We start from the raw sequence: 15,214 nt of genomic DNA, 5'->3' as shown, positions 1-15,214 counted from the left end.
GAAAGGCAGGGGGAGAAGGGCCAAACCAGCCCATAGATTCAACGAGGACTCCCTCAGAGCCCTCCTACATGTAGTCTCCGTCCGACGTGAGCAGCTGATGCCTACCCCAGTAAGAGGAGGAAGCTGAGCCAGACAGGTGCAGCATGGGAGGAGGTGGCCGAGAAGGACAGCAGTGTTGGGCTGTTCAGAAGGACTTGGTCCCAATGCCAGAAAAAGCTAAATGACCTAATGAGGATGGCCAGAGTGAGTAAGGCCTCAGTATGTGCTACAGGGCTCGCTCGCAAATGCAGGAAAGTCAGTTTGGTTGAATCTCAAAGGCAGAATGATTCAACAAGAACACAGCTTCTTCGACGAGGTCATTGTGCATTTAAGGCTTTGGTCCAATTGTAGGGTGGGTGGTTGGCAGGATGAGCATATAGCAGATAAGTACAGCGTCCATGCTGGCACACACTTAGCTAAAAATGGCTCGGCAGCATGCCATAAAATAATCTTAAACTATTAATGAGTGCACTCTTACGCATCTTTTCAAGAGAAGTGAGACCACAATGCCCATCTCTCTCAGTTGCTTTATAGCCCTGGGAGATGGCCAGGAACAAAACTTAGCAGAGCATTCAGCAGCTAAGAAAAGGCCTCCAACTCATATGATTTTAAAGTGGATAGTCCTCTCATTCAAATAAGCACTCCCAGAGGTAACAGATCTACTATCTGCTAAGCTGAGACTCAGGGATCAGCTGTAGCTTTTAAACCCATCCCAACAAGCTGCCCCTTAAAAACATGGCATGGCTTGAATCTGACTCTAAAGGCGTATTATATCGTTCACACAGTATTATGACAGTCAAGTGGGCCATTAACGACCTTAATTATTCTATTAATTGACATTTACATAACATGGGCGGGGTTCTAACTTTTAAGTCCGCCTGGTGGACATATTATACAAAACTGATGTGATGACATTGGGAGTGCCATCACGCCCAATGTCATCATGCCCAATAATACATCTCTAGACACAGGGAACGCTCCTAATTTGAGAGCGTATTGTTCTGCACAGGGGTGAATTTAATGCCCTCCTGCATTGTGGATTTGGTGGCGGGGAGCGTGGTGGGTGAAGATCCTGCCACCTTCCTGCCACTGCCCAATTAATTCTGTGGTGGGAAGGCCCATGGACAGCCTTTCCAGCCCATCGCCAATTGAAGCTCTTAAATGAGCAATGAGGAACTTAGAAACATAGGACTTGGGAGGAGGAGTAGACCATTTGGCCCTTCGAGCCTGCTCCGCCATTCAATAAGGTCATGGCTGATCCGATTGTGGCCTCAACTTCACTTTCCTGTCTACGCTCCATGACCCTGGACTCACTTGTCTATTAAGAACCTATCCAACTCAGCTGTGAATAAATTCAATGACCCAGCTCCGCTTCTTTCTGGGGAAGAAAATCCCACAGACTAAAGCCCTCTGCAAAAAAAAAATTCTCCTCAACTCTGTCTTAAATGGGAGACCCCTTATTTTTAAATGACATCCCCTAGTTCAAGTCTCCCCCATAACAGAAAAGATCCTCCCCCTATGCACCCTATCAAATCCCCTCAGAATCTAATATGTTTCAATAAGATCACTCACTCCGAATTCTTCTGAACTCTAATGGGTATAGGCCCAAACTGTTCAATAATTCATACCCACTTAAGGGTTTCATCCCTCCACCGCTGGTATTCACCCAGTAGCGGGCAGGAAACTGACCATACAAGGAGCCCAAAAAGCAAAACTTGGCATGTTTGCTTGCGGGTTTCTGGGGAGGGGGGGGTCCCTTGTTGTCAAACACTCAGTACCTGACAGAGGGATCTGCCAACAGGAAATGGGTATCCTTGCTGAAAGCCATGCTCCTGCCCTTGCTGCCAACACCCCTCGTTCCGCAACCTGCCCCCCTCCACCCAAATATCATCACAGATGCACTGCAGGAACTTACCAAGCCTCCTTAGACAGCACCTTCCAAACCCCAAACCACAACGATCTAGAAAGTCAAGGGCAGCAGATAGATGGGAACACCACCACTCGGAACTTCCCCTCCAAGGCACTCACCATCCTGACTTGGAAATATATCGCCGTTCCTTCACTGTCACTGGGTTAAAACCCTGGAACTCCCTCCCGAGCAGCACTGTGGATGTACCTACACCACACGGACTACAGTGGTTCAAGAAGGCAGCTCAACACCACCTTCTCAAGGGCAATTAGGAATGGGCAATATATGCTGGCCTAGCCAACGATGCCCACATCCCATTAGGAATCAAAAAAACAACCTGTGCCTGGGCCCCTCGGCAATCCAAGGCCTTGGGTAGGTGTTATACTGGCAACAGCCACCACCTCCCCGCTGGCATTGCCAAGCTGCTGAAGTCTCCCGGAGTCCTTGAACCTGGGGGAGGCCCAGTTAAATGTCTGATTGGCACTTAATTCGGTGGGCCTTCCTGAAAAGAGCCGATGTGGGGTTCTCACCGGCTATCCAGCCACTTGACTGTTCGGGCTGCGCTCTGGGAGTGGAAACGTGGAAGATACAGTATTTGGATAAACAATTTTTATTACTACTTTACAACTTTTTATCACTGCTTTATGTTTCAGGTAAATATTTCTATCGGCGGTGTTTCCTTATTGTTAGGCATTCTAACATCATTCTGTAATCCAGAAAATTCCAAACTCCAGAAATGATCCAAGCATTCAAACTTGGAGAGGTTACTGTGCATCAAAAAAACTGAAGATTCCACCTCCATCTCCATAACTCAAGTGGTTACAACAGCAACAAGCGTAACCAAAGAGATAAGGAGTGTCACAAACTCGAGACTCAGCTCTTGCTCTGTGCTGAAATCATTGATCTCAATTCGGATTGTAGCTAACGCCCTAAATTGGCCTCAGTATCCCTGGAGAAGGAAATGAGAAAAATTTGGCCATGCTTAGTGGTGTGAATGCACCACAATGATAACATATATCATAGCGATATTTGTACTAGGATGTGAACTTTACACAGCAGGAAACAACCACGCTAGTGAACCAACTTACAAATTACAAAGGCATGAATTGCACTAACATTTATTAGCCTTATTTGGCTATGTTTTATTGCTGCCAATAGATTTAACAGGAAGCAGCATAAATAATCTTTTCCAACTCTGTTGCGTAGGCTGGACTTTTTAGCATTGCATTTCATAACTGAGATATTCTGAATAGGTAATTAGGATTTATAATCATTGCATTTTCATGGAGAAAAATATGGTAATTTATAGGCTTCAAGTTACATGAACCAAACTATTTTCAGCATGAATTTATAACAAGAGCAGTTCCCAGAGGGTAAAGGAGTGCTACACGCGATAGAAAATTCCAGCAACTGAGTATATTCCTATATTCTGAAGATATCTAGACTTTAACATTCCCGTTTTCCTGCACATAAAACATATACAAAGGGAGTAAAGATGTTGGATTAGAAGTGAACGTTTGGTCAAATAGCCACATAAGATTTTGCAGATCTATCTACTTGTCTCATTACTTGCCGAACAGTCCAAGTAACTATTTTTCAGGCGTGAATATTTATAATGTGCCCCGTCAGTATATTAGACCGTGAGGGGACCATTGCACTTATGTCTGTTATGCCCCCTCAATGTGCAGTTTCAAAAGGAGTTGCCAGTTGGGATACCAACTCTAGGTGGATGTATTCCTGGAGGTTTCATCACATGTACCCTTGCCTCCGACTGCCCCACCCAGTCGATCAACTTTTCTTCTCTTTCTCTAATATTTTCATAATTAATAATCATGTGCTCAAAGAAAATGGAGAAAAAAAAAACCCTCTCTTTTTAGTGCCCCAAGACTGATTTGCAGCAGTGCCCTGGAGATTAACCTTGAATCTGGAGACTCCAGGCCAATCCTGGAGGGTTGGCAACCCTAGTTGCTGGTCAGCAATCAGGATCAGAAATCTTATCCAACCCTTTCCTTCCCAACCCAGGTGCTGAGGCAATTTGTGACTCTCTAGCAGAGTTCAGCTAACTGAGCACAGACCGGTATTAATGCTGGAACCTAACTGCTCTGCATCATTCAGGTAAACACAATGAACTCGCCAAACCACTGGTGACCTAGCAGGACTGAGGCCCGTTGGTGGAGATAGTCAGACGCCAAGTCAGGACACTGATAAAACAAAACTCTTAAATTAGAAACCAATTTATGCATGGGTGGTTTGATGGGGTCTCATGTCTGCAACTCCCGAGCTGTGAATTTGGGTACCCAACCTAATTTTCATGGGAGTTTACTAGAATGGGGAATTGGTCTCTTGGCTACCAGTGACTTGGGAGGAACATCCTTCATAGTTTGCGCCTGCGCAGTGCCCATTTTGTTGGGGCTGCCAACCAAACCAAGTTTGCTAGTCCTCTTATAGTTCAGAAACACACGGTGTCACTACTTGCTGACAGGATGGTGGCACTGCTGCTAACGAGAATCAACCAAGAAGTTCCATAACACCGGAGACAGTAACTTGGGGAGGAAGGAAGCAACACAAACTGAGGAGGGAGAGGGAGAAGAACAGAAACCAAAGGAGGAAGAGAGAGAGAAACTCAAATCGTAAAGGGAGAGAAACACAAATTGAGGGGGGAGAAAGAGAGAACACTAACTGAAAAAGGGAGAAAAGCATACACACAAAGCTTTGGATTTTTGCAGAGTTGTGGAGACTCCAAAGACCTTTAAAAATTGGCGGGCAGGACCCAGAAGTGGAAGTCCCGTCCCTGTTTCCAACAGATCCCATTTTCACCAGTAGGAAAAAGGGGCTGGGGCTCAGTGCTGAGTTCAAACAGACCCCATATCCTCTGTAGCAAGAGACTTAACCCACAGCATGGGAGTCTCAAATTTTTACAATAGACGTAAATGCTCTTGAAGGCTGGACAAAGGTCTGCAGAACTATCACGATGTCAAGTTATTTACATCCTCAGCTCTTTAAAAATGAAACAAAACAGAAAGCCCATGTCGGTGGGAGTTGAAAAAGCTCCGTTCTAGCAATTACAATAGCTGTTTGCTGACATTTTTCCAAAAATATAAGGAGATATCACGAGGTGCCTTTCATTATAACTGGAATGAAGTCCCACAGCATTGAAGTGGGCCTTTTAAACAGCCCACCTTGGCACCCGGCAGGCCCTGTGGCTGCCTCTGAACTTTCCTGGGTAGGCTGGCCCAACTCCAGCCTGCCCCCAATGCCCCACAGTGAAAATCCTGTCTTTCCTTGCACTTTCTCCCAAGGGCTGAGGGCCGAGCTGGGAATTTTCCAGACTCCGACAACCCATCTCGAGGATGAAAATCCAGTCCAAAGTTCCTTTTCAGAGAGCAGAACTTATTTGATGATTCTTATTTCGGTTGATATTGTAAAAACATCAGGAAAGTAGTTTTTATTTGAACATTACTTATCCCTAAATCCTCCTGTTCTTTTGTAGATTTATAAATTATGTTATTCATCTCACAATAAAACAAAAAGTCAATTATTTTATTTAGGCTCAGTGATGTTGAGACACTCAACTAAGGTAAATGTAATTTGCAAACAGTGGGTAGTATCACTGATCAATTTCTTGTGATTAGGCATCACATGAGCTGCATCACGTGATCAAACGCCATGTGATCAACTGTCACCTGATGAAATCTCCTGCAATATGTCAAACCAGACTTAGCAACCCAAAGCGAGTTCCCAAACTTTGTCTAAGAGGTCATCCACTTTGGATAAGGAGGATAGAACAGTGTATTTTCTAAATGGTGAGATGCTGGAACTGAGGAAGAGCAGAGTTATTTACCAGTCCAAGTAAATAAATCATGAAAAGCAAGTGGGCAGGAAGAAAAACATAATTTTTAATGCTAATGGAATGTTGTCCTTTGTCTTAAGGGGGTTGGAACACAAAGTGATGGAAGTTATATCATTTATGTAAAGCTCTGGTTAGACCCCATCTCCAATACTGCAATCAGCTCTTGGCACTGAACCTCAGGGACGATACATGGGCCTTGGGGAGAGCACAGCTTCAGCAGAATGATCCAGGGTTCAAAGGGTTAACTTTGGAGCACAGGTTACAGAGACTAAGGCCGGAATTTTCCGACCCTGTTAGCATCAGGTATCACGGGGACAATATGGCGAGAAAGCCAAAAATCAGTTTTATGCCATCATGAAACCAATTTGTGATCGTCCACTCCATAATGGTGGGCCGTGTTTCCCACAGCCGCTAGGTGGGAATGTAATTTTAATACATTGGCATTGAGTTATAAGCCCTGCTCACCAGAATCACTCCCCACGTCAAATTTACCGGCCACGTCGGCCTGACTTCAGGACGGCGTGCTTCACGACTGCCTTTAAAAGGTGTGTACCTGGCGACCTGTACTTCGAGGTGACCTCAGAGATGAGCGCACACAATCTTGCACAGCGCTCGCAAGCTTTGCCTGTTGGACATCAAGGAAGAGGCGCTGCGCATTCGCTGGGCGTACAGGGAAGTCGCTTTATCCCAGCTGGCTTTCAGTGTGGTGCCACGGCAAGGGCTCCAGTGCAGGTCAGGCCGGGGATTGTGAGGCGCAAGGCAGTGCACACTGAAGGAAATAGTCAAGCACATGCCGGAGGGGGTGGGGTGAAGGGGGTTGAGGGAAGTGGCCACGCACTTGGAAAAGCTTGTCAAAAGTGAAAATTCTTCCACAGCTGAGACCATTCAGCTGCAGCTCCACTGACAGGCTTGGAGTCGGGCCTCTGAAGCTTTTCTGCCCACTCAAGCAACGCAAAAGCATGAAAGTGCCACCAAGCAACAAGCAGTCAACTACATCAACCACAAGGGCTTCCACTCGCTGAATGTTCAGCTGGTATGCAACCACCACAAACACATGCTACTGCCCCTTGCAATGTCTTTATTAAGATTCGACCCAGTATCCATCATGGTTCAAGCTAACAGTGCAGCCTTGCAGTGTGGGTTAGGAGAATGAGAGCACAGCATGCAGTCCAGTCGGCAAAGCTGCCGCCAATCGGTCAGGTGGAGTGGGGCGGAGGTAGGTGGGATTTCAGGCAGCCACGCAGCGCACTAATCTCTGGCCACCCAAGTGATGGCCAGCATCCTCCTACATGTGTGAAGGGGACTTCAGCCTTAACCAAGAGGGGCTCTTAGTACAACTATGCTAACCCGCGCGTCTCTCTTGTTGATCCTGCAGGAACAGAACATCAGGATCATGGAGCCTGGTGATTTAGTAGTATGCCTCATGGCTTACAAGGACCAGAGAAGAAGAAGAAGAGAGCGGCAGAAGCGTCTGGCTCAGCAAAGGGAGGAGAAGCTTCCTCAAGATAAAGGAGCGTCAGGGCCTGCTGCGCACACAGCTGAAAATCCACAGCAAACCTTCGCTAATAGGTGCCTAGCAAGACCCAGGGTCTATAGACTGTGCCTGTCATTCCTGCAAATGACCGAGAACCAGTGTCACCGAAGACTGCGCATGTCTAGGGAACTGGTCAGTCACATCTGCAGTATTTGGCACCACAGGGACATGGAGCGAATCCACTGCCAGTGGCCGTGAAAGTGACTGTGGTGCTCAATTTTTATGCCAGTGGCTCCTTCCAGGTGACCTGTACAGGATCTCGCAAGCCTCCACCCACAAATGTATCCAGGAGGTCACAGACACCATCTTCACAAAGGCACAGAACTTTGTGCATTTCGCCCGGTATCAGGAAAGTGAGGAAGCAGGAGCTCTGGGATTTGCACAGATCTTGGGTTTTCCACAGGTGCAGGTTGCCATCAACTGCACTCACATAGTGCTCAGATCTCCTTGGTAACAAGCAGTCAACTACGTCAAGCGCAAAGGCTTCCAGTCGCTGAATGTTCAGCTGGTCTGCAACCACCACAAACGCATCCTACAGGTCTGTGTATGATTCCCAGGGAGCATCCTACATCCTTAAAAGGACTCAGCTCCCTGACATCCTCCAGGCCCCAGAGAGGCTGCAGGGTTGGCTCATCAGGGACGAGGCTACCCGCAGAGGATGTGGCTGAAGACGCCCGTGTGGTGGCCTCAGACTGCAGCAGAGCGATGGTATAATGAGCCTCATGCTGTGACCCAGACTTTAATGGGGCAAATGATAGCCATATTGAAAATGAGGTTCCAGTGCCTCAATAGGTCTGGTGGAGCACTACAATTCAGCTCACTGAGGGTCGCACATCATCATCGTTCCACAACCAGGCGCTGCAACCGGGGGAGGACCTGGCTGGGGAGGAGATGGAAGAGGAGAATATCGAAGGAGATGATGGTGATGAGGTCCTCGAAGTCAAGTATGCTAGCGATGAGGCCATCACACTAGCCAGACAAGGCAGGCACGCTCGGGGGCCCTCATAGCCGCAAGATTCGAGGAGGATGATGACGAGATGCAGTGAGGGCAGTCCTAACATCCTCACCTTGCATCTGTGAATGTTTGACTCCTGTGTGGCTGATGGCAGCACACGTACCCTCAGTGCTCAGGCTCTTGTCATGGAGACACAGCGGAGGCCCTAATAGTCGCTAGATTCCAGAAGGATGATGATGACATACAGTGAAGACACCCCATAGATCTTCACATAGTCTCTGTGAATGTCTGACTCCTGTCTGGCTGAGGGCAGCTCGCTTGCGCTCTGTGATCAGGGTCATATAATAGAGACGCAGCCATGAAACTTTAAATGCACCTGATCCTTTGTCAGCCTTCAGCACCTGAGCCCTTCAGGAGCACAGTGTCATTGGTCACAGATGCTGAAGAGATGGGGGCCAGCCCCACATTAAAGGTGCTGAGAGCACACAGAGAGAATGACGGAACTCTGTGACACCTGCCCATGACATTCTGGCAGCAATGACCAGCACCATCGAGGTGCAGGCATCAGTAATGTGTCCAGTGGGTATGAGGCCGGACCATCATTTTGCTCTGATGGTTACACACAGTACAAGGAAGAGGCCCTGGACTGAGACACCTGCCTTTATCTTGTGCAGGAACCAAGGTTTCACATCTGAGTGACATGAACACTGCTCATCATAACAAGGAGCCATACGTAGGGAGACATTCTTGGGAGTTTATTTACAATAGTGAACATTATGTACAAGTGATTAACACCCGTGCCCAGGCTGAGCAACTACATCTTCTTAACGGGAGGTGTCAGCTGTGGCTCAGTTCATAGCACCCTCGCCTTTGAATCAGAAGGTTGTGGGTTCATGTCCCACTCCCGGAAAGCAAGAACTGTGAATGTACCCGAAAGAGTTACAATCTGTGACTGTTGATAACTTGAAAGAGTTACATCTTCTTAACCTTCCTAACCCTGCTGCTATGTCTTGATTCTCCCAGACATCCACAGTGGAGGCGGAGGCAGCTTGCTGACTGCGATGCCCTGTCAGTTTTGACCTTGGCGGGCATCCTCTGGAGGGCTGAGGCCTGGAGGGCCCCGGCCTACTTTCAGGGCCCTGCTGTGTGGCAGTGGTACCCTCCTCGGGCTGTGGAGCTGGATCTGCTGGAGTCACAGGAAGTGGGGGTTTGGATGGTCCGGTCACTCCCAGAGCCACCTGGGTGGATGGCCCTGGGGTGTGCACCTTTTGATCCTCCTCTCTAGGGATGTTTGAGGGCCCCTGGCAGTCTCCTGAAGGAGAAGGGGAAGCTGGAATGAGATAATGAGATTAAGCTGCCCCGCATCCCTCTCATGTTGACACTGTTGGAGGCCAACTATGGCGTCAGCAATGGAGTTCAGACCATGCAGCAGTGCAGGACCAATGTCCTGGACCAAGGTTTCCAAGGCGGCCACCACTCTACCAGTGTTGACCTCGGTGCGTTGGCATGCCGGCGCTATCACCTCAGAGTGAAGGCGGACAGACTCCTCCATCATGCCTTTAAATCTGAGGAGTGCAGCGGATATCCCTTCCTTTGCAGCTCCAGCAACTGAGGTATGACTGAGTCCAGAGGCTCGTCATCTGACTCGGACTCAGCAGATTTCTGGCCTCCAGCAGTCCTCCGAGTGCCAGGGATCTGGGAAGTCCCTGCTGCCACCTGCTGTGGATCAGACAGTGCGATGTGCTCACCAGATTGTGATCCCAAGGCTACTCTAGAACTAGGTTCCACCGAGGTGTGTGTCTCTGCGCTGGTGAAGGGTGTTGGTGAGCGCTGTGATAGGACTTCAGTGAGAGTGTCATCAGATTCTTCTTCTGAGGTGTCTCCAGAACTTGAGTCGAGGACCTGACTCATGGACCCCCTCGGCTTCTTCACAGACGTGCCTGCGAAAGTAAGGAGAGGTAATTAGTCCATGGTAGAGGACTGTGGAACAGGGGGACTGACTCACAACATGGTTGTCTGATGGATATTGCACTGCTGGATCCTCACTTGGCTGAGCACCACTGACCGCACCGTCAGCACAGGAACGGTTCAGATCATTGCCGGCCAGCTGGAAGCTCTATTTTCAAAATCTGTGAGGACTTTGATTTCAGGCATTCCTCCACCAGTCTGTGACCTCTAACCTTTGTTGTGTGCCAACTTGTCCTGCATAAAGACGGATGGAGAGAGTGTAAGCAGGACGCCTGCCAGGCCAGATGATAATGATGCCTGGCATGTATGGGTGGTGGGTGGTGCCATAGACAGGATGAAGACATGATCCGCAGGGCAGATGATGGTGTGTGTGAGAGAGTGAATGGTGATGTCCCTTGAACTGGCAGTGAGTGAATCCCTGTGGATGTGTGATGGGTTTGTGAGCATGTGAGATAAGAGTGATGAGAAGAGTGACTTACCCTGGTGGAATGGAGGAGAACATTCATCCTCTTCGGCACTGGGTGGCTGTCCTCTTTTGCAAGGCATAGGCGCTGATCACCACTGCCACCACCTCCCATGCTGGATTGGTGACCTTGCTTGCTGGTCTTCACCCAGAGCATGAGTCGAGGACTTCACGGTGGGCTTCCTCTGCTTCCAGCAGGCACCCGGGGGAGGCGTCGCTAAATTTGGGGGCAGCATGTTTCCTCCCTTTGGCAGCCATGACTTTGCAGCAGCTTCCGATCCTTTAGGGGGTACTTGTTCTGTGCAGGGGTGCTCGGAGCACTGACAGCCTGAGGAGACGGCGAGGCGGGCAAATCAGAGTCTGCCCCGCCAGAGATCCCGCGTGTTTCCTGGGAATGCATTATTAATAAGACGGGACACACCAGAAATGGAATGATACAATGCAAAAACCCGCCATTGCGGCCAGAAGGTAAAACACCCTTTTTCCTGTCCACTACCGCACTTTGTGCAAATCTGGGACAATTCCTCCCTAGGCTTGTACTCCCAATGTGTAAAGAAGATTACACTCATTGAGGTTTTTAAGATGATTAAAGGAGTTGGTAAGGGTAGGAAAAGGGAATCCAGAACATTAGAGGTAGACCTTTCAACGGTGGTTTCATGAAGCACTTCTTTACACACAGGGTAGAGGAAATCTGGAACTCTGACCCCCATCCCCACCCACCCCCCAGCAAAAAAACCTATTGAGGCTGGTGGTGAGCCAAGTGAGGTAAATGGAGAATGGAGTTGAGATACAGATTAGCCATTGTCTAACTGAATGGTAGAACAGGTTAGAGCCGAATGGCCTACTCCTATTTCCCACATTTCAGAGATTGTAAAGCAATCGTAGGGTAAGTCACCCAGCCCACTCCACGTACCTTCTTGTGACCGAGTGCAAGCACAGCACAAGCTGAGCTCAAGAGTAACTCCAGTGAATGGAACACTTAATTTTAATGGCATGCAGTGGAAGTGTTACTGAATGAAACATTGTCCCACTTCTGGCTTTGCTTTCTGAATTGTCAATGTCACCTCAACCCTGTGAGAAGTTACTGCCCGGGAACACATTCTGCAGTTCCCTACTCTGTATTCTATATAAGTTCAAGGATACTGTACACTTTTCTGCTTTTCTTTTCAGGCTGAGGTGTCTGACAACAAAGACTCCTTTCACATGCTAAAGAATGACAGTGGAATTTATCAAACTGACGATACAGGGGAATAGAATTGTTTTAACATTTTCTTTTTAGCCATGTATTTGAGTAATATATCATTCCTGCCTCCACCCCCTCCCCCAATTTGATTCTGTCCTTTGGTCCATCTGCCTCAATATTTAAAGGAGAAAAAGGTAGGATTCCCATGCCACCACTAACGCCCAATGTGGGTGGCAGGGACCACCTTGGTGGGCAAAATGCTGTAGCAGGGTCCTAGCATCAAGTTACACTGCATAAGGGCAGCGGTATCAAACCAGATATATAAGGGTGATGTGGCTCAGATTAGTAAATGAGCAGGTCAGGATTTGAACCCTGTGTCAATCCACCCCAGCTTCACCGAGCTGGATATAAGGATCGAAATGCATTATAACATTCTAGCTGCCCGGCTGATCAGCTGTGTTTACTGTACCTTCTATCAGCTGCCGCTGTTGCTGTATAATCTCATCACAGAGGGCTCGGTGTTGCTCGTAATGCTGGATGACAAAGTCTTTCTGTTGCAGGGTGTTCTCTCTCCTCAGCAGAGTGGACTGGATCTCCGTATTCTCCACTTCCAGCTCATGAACTTTACAGAGCAAGCTCATGATCTCTTGCTGATCCTTGTTATTGAGCCACTTTGGTAGCAGGTCTTCGATCTTTGAGACTTTGGCCTTGGTGTCTCCCAACTTCTGTTCCAACTCGCACTAAGAAACAGGAAGGAAAACTAAACTTTTATTGACTTGGCTCTGAAACATGGATAACGTCCTAAAATAATGAGAAAGCGTATAAATGTATAACCTCCAATGACTTGATCATTAAAAACACAGGCACGCACATTCCTGGGAGCTCCACCACTATTTTGACATGGAATCCTTTGAATGGCTAAGCAGGGCAATATCTCTGTACTGAAATCTCAGAAGACGGTAGGGGTGAATTTTCACCTTCACTGTTTGGTTGGTAACCTGACAGAGTGAATCACCCCTCACATTGTAGAAACCACTGAGCCAAGGTGTCAGGAGGTTCTGGTTCAAGCCCCACTCTATTCCGCACTGACAGTGGTGCCATCTTCCACGTGAGAAGTTAAACCAGTTTGACCTGAAACATCCCATGCCCTATATGAAGATGAGCAGGAGCATTCGATTGTCCTGTCCAATATCTAGCCCTCAAAACACGCAAAATGGATTTAAAAACAGAAACACTCAGCAGGTCAGAAAACATGTTCTGTGCATAAGGTGCTGATAACAGAAGCTACATTTTACAGCTTGTTTCCATATCAGATTGAGAAAACCCAGGTTGATTTTAGCTAAAGTAGAAATGATAATAACAGTATTCTATACTCAGGTTTGATTTTGTACTATAGTTAGCAAAAGAGGAGATATAACCTTCAAACTCTTTGCAGTTCTGAATGCAAGACTCTTTTAGGAGGGTCTGCCTATTGGGATTTCCCTTATGTCAGGTGCTGCTGGTAGAATCTGCAGTAGTCATTCAGGACAATTTTCTGGTGCTTATGTCTGTACAACAGTAGCTGCTTTCTTCACTCATACTGCCAGATTTTCATTCTGTCTGCCTCAGGGCTGTAGCCAGCACCTCACACAAACATGCATGCACTTTGTCTCCTGGGAGAGCCTGAATTAACAGTTGCTGTCCTCTGCTGCTTCACTCTTTAATGACTGTCCTCGTGTCAGTTCCAGATACAACCTCTACATGATGTTGCTGCTTCACTCCAGGAGAAAATTTTGCATTGTAGCCTGCAAGTAGGACTTCTGGGTCCCGTGACCTGTTTCTGCTGGTAACCTTGGTCTTTATCTGGGGGCCAACTTGAGGTAGCATCAGCCGAAACCATCATGATCTGATATAGAAAAACTGTAACAGGGAGTAACCCCTCATCCCAGGAATGAGTCGAGTGAACCTTCTCTGAACTGCTTCTAACACAATTATATCTTTTATCTCCTTATTTGAAAAAAGATACAATTGCGTTAGAAACAGTTCAGAGAAGGTTCACTTGACTCATTCCTGGGATGAGGGGCTTATCCTCTGAAGAAAGGTTGAACCTGTACCCATTGAAGTTTAGAAGTATGAGAGGTGATCTTATTGAAACATATAAGATCCTGAGGGGATTTGACAGGGTGGATACTGGGAGGATGTTTCCGCGTGGGAGAGACTAGAACTAGGGGACATAGTTTAAATAAGAGGTCTGTCTCCCTTTTAAGATGGAGATGAGGAGAATTTTTTTCTCTCAGAGGGTGTATAGTCTGCGGACTTCTCTTCCCCAGAAAGCAGTGGAGGCTGGGTCATTGAATTTATTCAAGGCAGAGTTAGACAGATTTTTGATAGACAAGGGAGTCAAGGCTTATGGGGGGGCAGAGAGGAATGTGGAGTTGAGACCACAACCAGATCAGCCATGATCTTATTGAATGACGGAGCAGGTTCAAAGGGCTGAATGGCCGACTCCTGCTCCTAAGTAGGATCCTATGTTCCTATAACCTTTCTACTGTGAACACCATTTCCCACAAGCTGGTAAAGCAGCTGTGAGTACTGAGTATGTGGTGCCACCTTTCTCTGCAGAGATTCAGTGAGCACCAGTCACTGTGCTCTTGTCTTGTGGTTTTCAGGAAGTCTGGGAAGCCTGTGGATCACATTAAACTGAAAAAGAATCAGCCTCGGTATTGCTCTAATCAAGCAATTTACATATGTTAATTGCCAACCCCATCTCCTGAGGGGGCTGTGTCTGAACGGACTAGAGTGAAACTCATAAATCACTGGGCTGGAACAGGCATCCCCATGTGCTGTCAATTTTACCTGCTCACCCCCATTCCCACCCGCTCACCAGCCCATGCACTCCTCCATGTTAAAACTGCCCTCATAAAATATAGTAGCACCAAAGGAGACCATTCAGTCCACCGTGCCTTTGCTGACTCTCTGAACGAGCAATCCAATTAGTCCTATACCCCATTATTTTCCACACAGCCCAGTAAAAGCCCTCTTCAAGTACATGTCTAACTGACTTATGAACATTCCTACAGAAATTGCTTTCAACACCTTTTTAGGTTGTGCATTCCAGACCTTAACAACCCTCTGTGTGAAAACATTTCTCATTATTTCTCCCCTAATTCTTTTACCAATATATTAAATCTTCACCCTTTAGTTACTGGCTAGTTTGCCAGTGGAAACAGTTTCTTCCTACTTGTTCTCTCAAAATCCCTCATAATTATGAATTTCTTTATTAGATCTTCCTTTAACCTTGCCTGCGCTAAAGAGAATAATATAAAAACAGAAA

At 47.3% G+C, this 15,214-nt stretch overlaps 1 protein-coding gene across 4 annotated transcripts in view; it reads right to left on the bottom strand.

Annotated features, from left to right (window-relative positions):
• The window catches only part of LOC144690838 (kinesin-like protein KIF19), a 182,090-nt gene that overhangs the window by 48,478 nt on the left and 118,398 nt on the right, over positions 1-15,214 (bottom strand). For all 4 annotated transcript variants that reach the window (XM_078558678.1, XM_078558679.1, XM_078558680.1 and 1 more), the window contains one exon: positions 12,371-12,641. In XM_078558678.1, coding sequence (XP_078414804.1) covers positions 12,371-12,641 — 271 coding nt within the window. The remainder of the gene's footprint in view (positions 1-12,370; positions 12,642-15,214) is intronic.

The sequence above is a fragment of the Cetorhinus maximus genome, chromosome 15 (assembly GCF_964194155.1).
Source record: "Cetorhinus maximus chromosome 15, sCetMax3.hap1.1, whole genome shotgun sequence".
Classification (NCBI taxonomy): Eukaryota; Metazoa; Chordata; class Chondrichthyes; order Lamniformes; family Cetorhinidae; genus Cetorhinus; species Cetorhinus maximus.
This window is presented reverse-complemented; position numbering and strand designations above follow the sequence as displayed.